We start from the raw sequence: 2,500 nt of genomic DNA on the forward strand, positions 1-2,500 counted from the left end.
GAAACGTTTCACAGAATTATCTAACCATATTATTAAATTTAATATCATTTAATTATGTTGCATGACATTTTTCTCGATCTCCAATCCTTTCAAATATATACATAGCTCGGCCCAGTTTCGTGGGGGGTCACCCTATATATATATATAATATCGTTAAAATCGTTTACTTAGTTCTTGAACGATTCCTGTCGATTATACGAATGAACGAATGAACGAAAAAAGGAACGACGAATCCTATCATCAGGATTATCCTATCCTTCGATCCTTTCGGTGTTTTTATCGAATAAATGGAAGAAAGGCCATTGCGAATGGAAATTTCTCCCCCCCCTGCCGTTCCTACCGACTCTCTTCCTCCCTGTCACACCCTTTTACCTACGTTCCATAAAAATGTTCGCGAGAACATAATGAACACGTGTCTTTGAATATTTGTGAATGATAACGCTTAAACGTAATGTTTAAAATATTCCATCGTTTTTTTTTCTTTTTTTTTCTTTTTATTCTTTTTTTTTTTTTTTTTTTTTTTTTTCACGTTTTCGTGATCTTCGCCGTGATCCTCCTTTATCCTCCTACATATTTTAAAGATGATAATCTACCTTGAAGAGATATTTTGTTGTAAGATCGTTCGCGCGTATGTTTTGTTGTTGAAGAACAAAAAAAAATATTATTTGTTGAACAAGAAAAAAATTATTGCAACAAAACACGTATCTTATTCATTTTTTTTTTTCTTTTATTTTTTTTTTTTTTTAATAATTTATTTCAATGTAAGATAGCGCGTACGTTTTGTTAAAAAACAAAAACAAAAAAATTATGCCAACAAGACGTATTTTCTTTTCTATACGCACTTTTTCTTTTCTTTTCTTTTTTCTTTTTTTCTTTTTTTTTTTTTTTCAAATTTATTTCGACGTAAGATTGCGCGTGTTTTGTCAAAAAAAAAAAAAAAAAAAAAAAAAAAAAAAAATATTGCTACAAGATACGTATTTTTTTATTCATATATACCTTACTTTCTTTTTTTTTTTTTTTTTTTTTTTTTTTGTTTGTTTTTGTTTAGATCACAGTTGCTCAACGCTTTCTTTCTAACTTTTCCGATCATAAAATTTTCTCGTCTTCTTTTTTTTTTTTTTTTTTTTTTTTCTTTCTTTTTTTTTTTCCTTTCATTTCATTTCATTTTTATATACGTACTGTACGTAAAGTGTTTATTTATATTTAAGATTTCTTCTAATCGCACATTAATTCTTCTATTTAAATATAAAAGAAAAAGTTTGAAAAACAAAACAAAAAAAAAAAAAGAAAAAAAGAAAAGAAATGTTGCGAACGATTGTGTAATACGATCGTAAAAGATTACGTTTTTATTTGTCAACGTAGAGAGAGTTGTCGCAGTTTCGAATTGACCTTAAACTCAACTGTTTTCTAGGAAAACAGGACGCGCTGATAAAGTATTTCCGAGTTATGTGTCTCGGAAAATCTGACGATTTCTGTTGATTATCGCAAATTTGAAAGTTTCACAAAAATCCCGTGATGGCCTTCTCTTCGTATACCGGTTCGGATCAATACTTTCGTCAACCACTTGACAAAAGAAAAGCCCGTGGAGAAAGGAATGCCTTCTCGGTAATGTAATCAACAACATTAACATTAATATATGAATTATCACACCGACAACAATATTCGAAAATATACCAATTGAAAGTGTATTATATATATTACATATATATATATATATATATATATATATATATACATATGTATATGTAGATATTATTATATATATTATATACAAACAATATATAATATATAATATTATAATATATACACACACTCACACATTATTATATAATATCTATTATATTTATACACATATTATTATATATTAATAAATTATATATTATATATTATATATTAATAAATTATAATATTATAATTTATTTATTATATATGTTAAATATTATATGTATATATATATATATATATATTATACACAAAAAATATATGATATATAATATACATTTATATAATATGTATATACATTATTATATAATATGTATTGTATAATATACACATATTATTATATATATATATTAAATATAATTGTAACATTATGATTTTTTTATTATATATATATATATTTTTTTTTTTTAAATATATATATATAAATATATTCTTTTTTTATATTATAATATATTATAAGCGTATTTATGTGCAGATTCGAACGGAACGTTTCGAAGTTCAAATTAAATATTTGGCTAAATAGATTTTAATACGCTTGAAAGAAAATAATTACACGTCCGATATACTATGTTAGATTTTTTTTTTTTTTTATTCTAATTGTTTTGTATTCACTCTGTGTTACAGAATCACGAGTACGGTGGATACGGAGACGAGCCACGGCGAAAGAGGTACAATCTTCTTTTTTTATATCCACTTTTATATGCATTTTTATATTCATTTTTATATATCATAATATCACACTCAGGAGGATGATTCAAAAATTTTCTCATTCATCATT

The 2,500-nt window shown here is 24.8% G+C and overlaps 1 protein-coding gene across 4 annotated transcripts in view; it reads left to right on the top strand.

The window, feature by feature from the left end:
- sm (heterogeneous nuclear ribonucleoprotein L) overlaps positions 1-2,500 on the top strand; it is a 106,926-nt gene that overhangs the window by 14,223 nt on the left and 90,203 nt on the right. For 3 of the 4 annotated variants that reach the window (XM_035867497.2, XM_035867499.2, XM_035867501.2), the window contains exons 2-3: positions 1,412-1,605; positions 2,347-2,390. In XM_035867497.2, coding sequence (XP_035723390.1) covers positions 1,516-1,605; positions 2,347-2,390 — 134 coding nt within the window. In that variant the 5' untranslated portion in view covers positions 1,412-1,515. The remainder of the gene's footprint in view (positions 1-1,411; positions 1,606-2,346; positions 2,391-2,500) is intronic. The other variant, XM_035867500.2, reaches the window with a different exon arrangement.

The sequence above is a fragment of the Vespa mandarinia genome, chromosome 16 (assembly GCF_050613455.1).
Source record: "Vespa mandarinia isolate Hongniang chromosome 16, ASM5061345v1, whole genome shotgun sequence".
NCBI classification, from domain to species: Eukaryota; Metazoa; Arthropoda; class Insecta; order Hymenoptera; family Vespidae; genus Vespa; species Vespa mandarinia.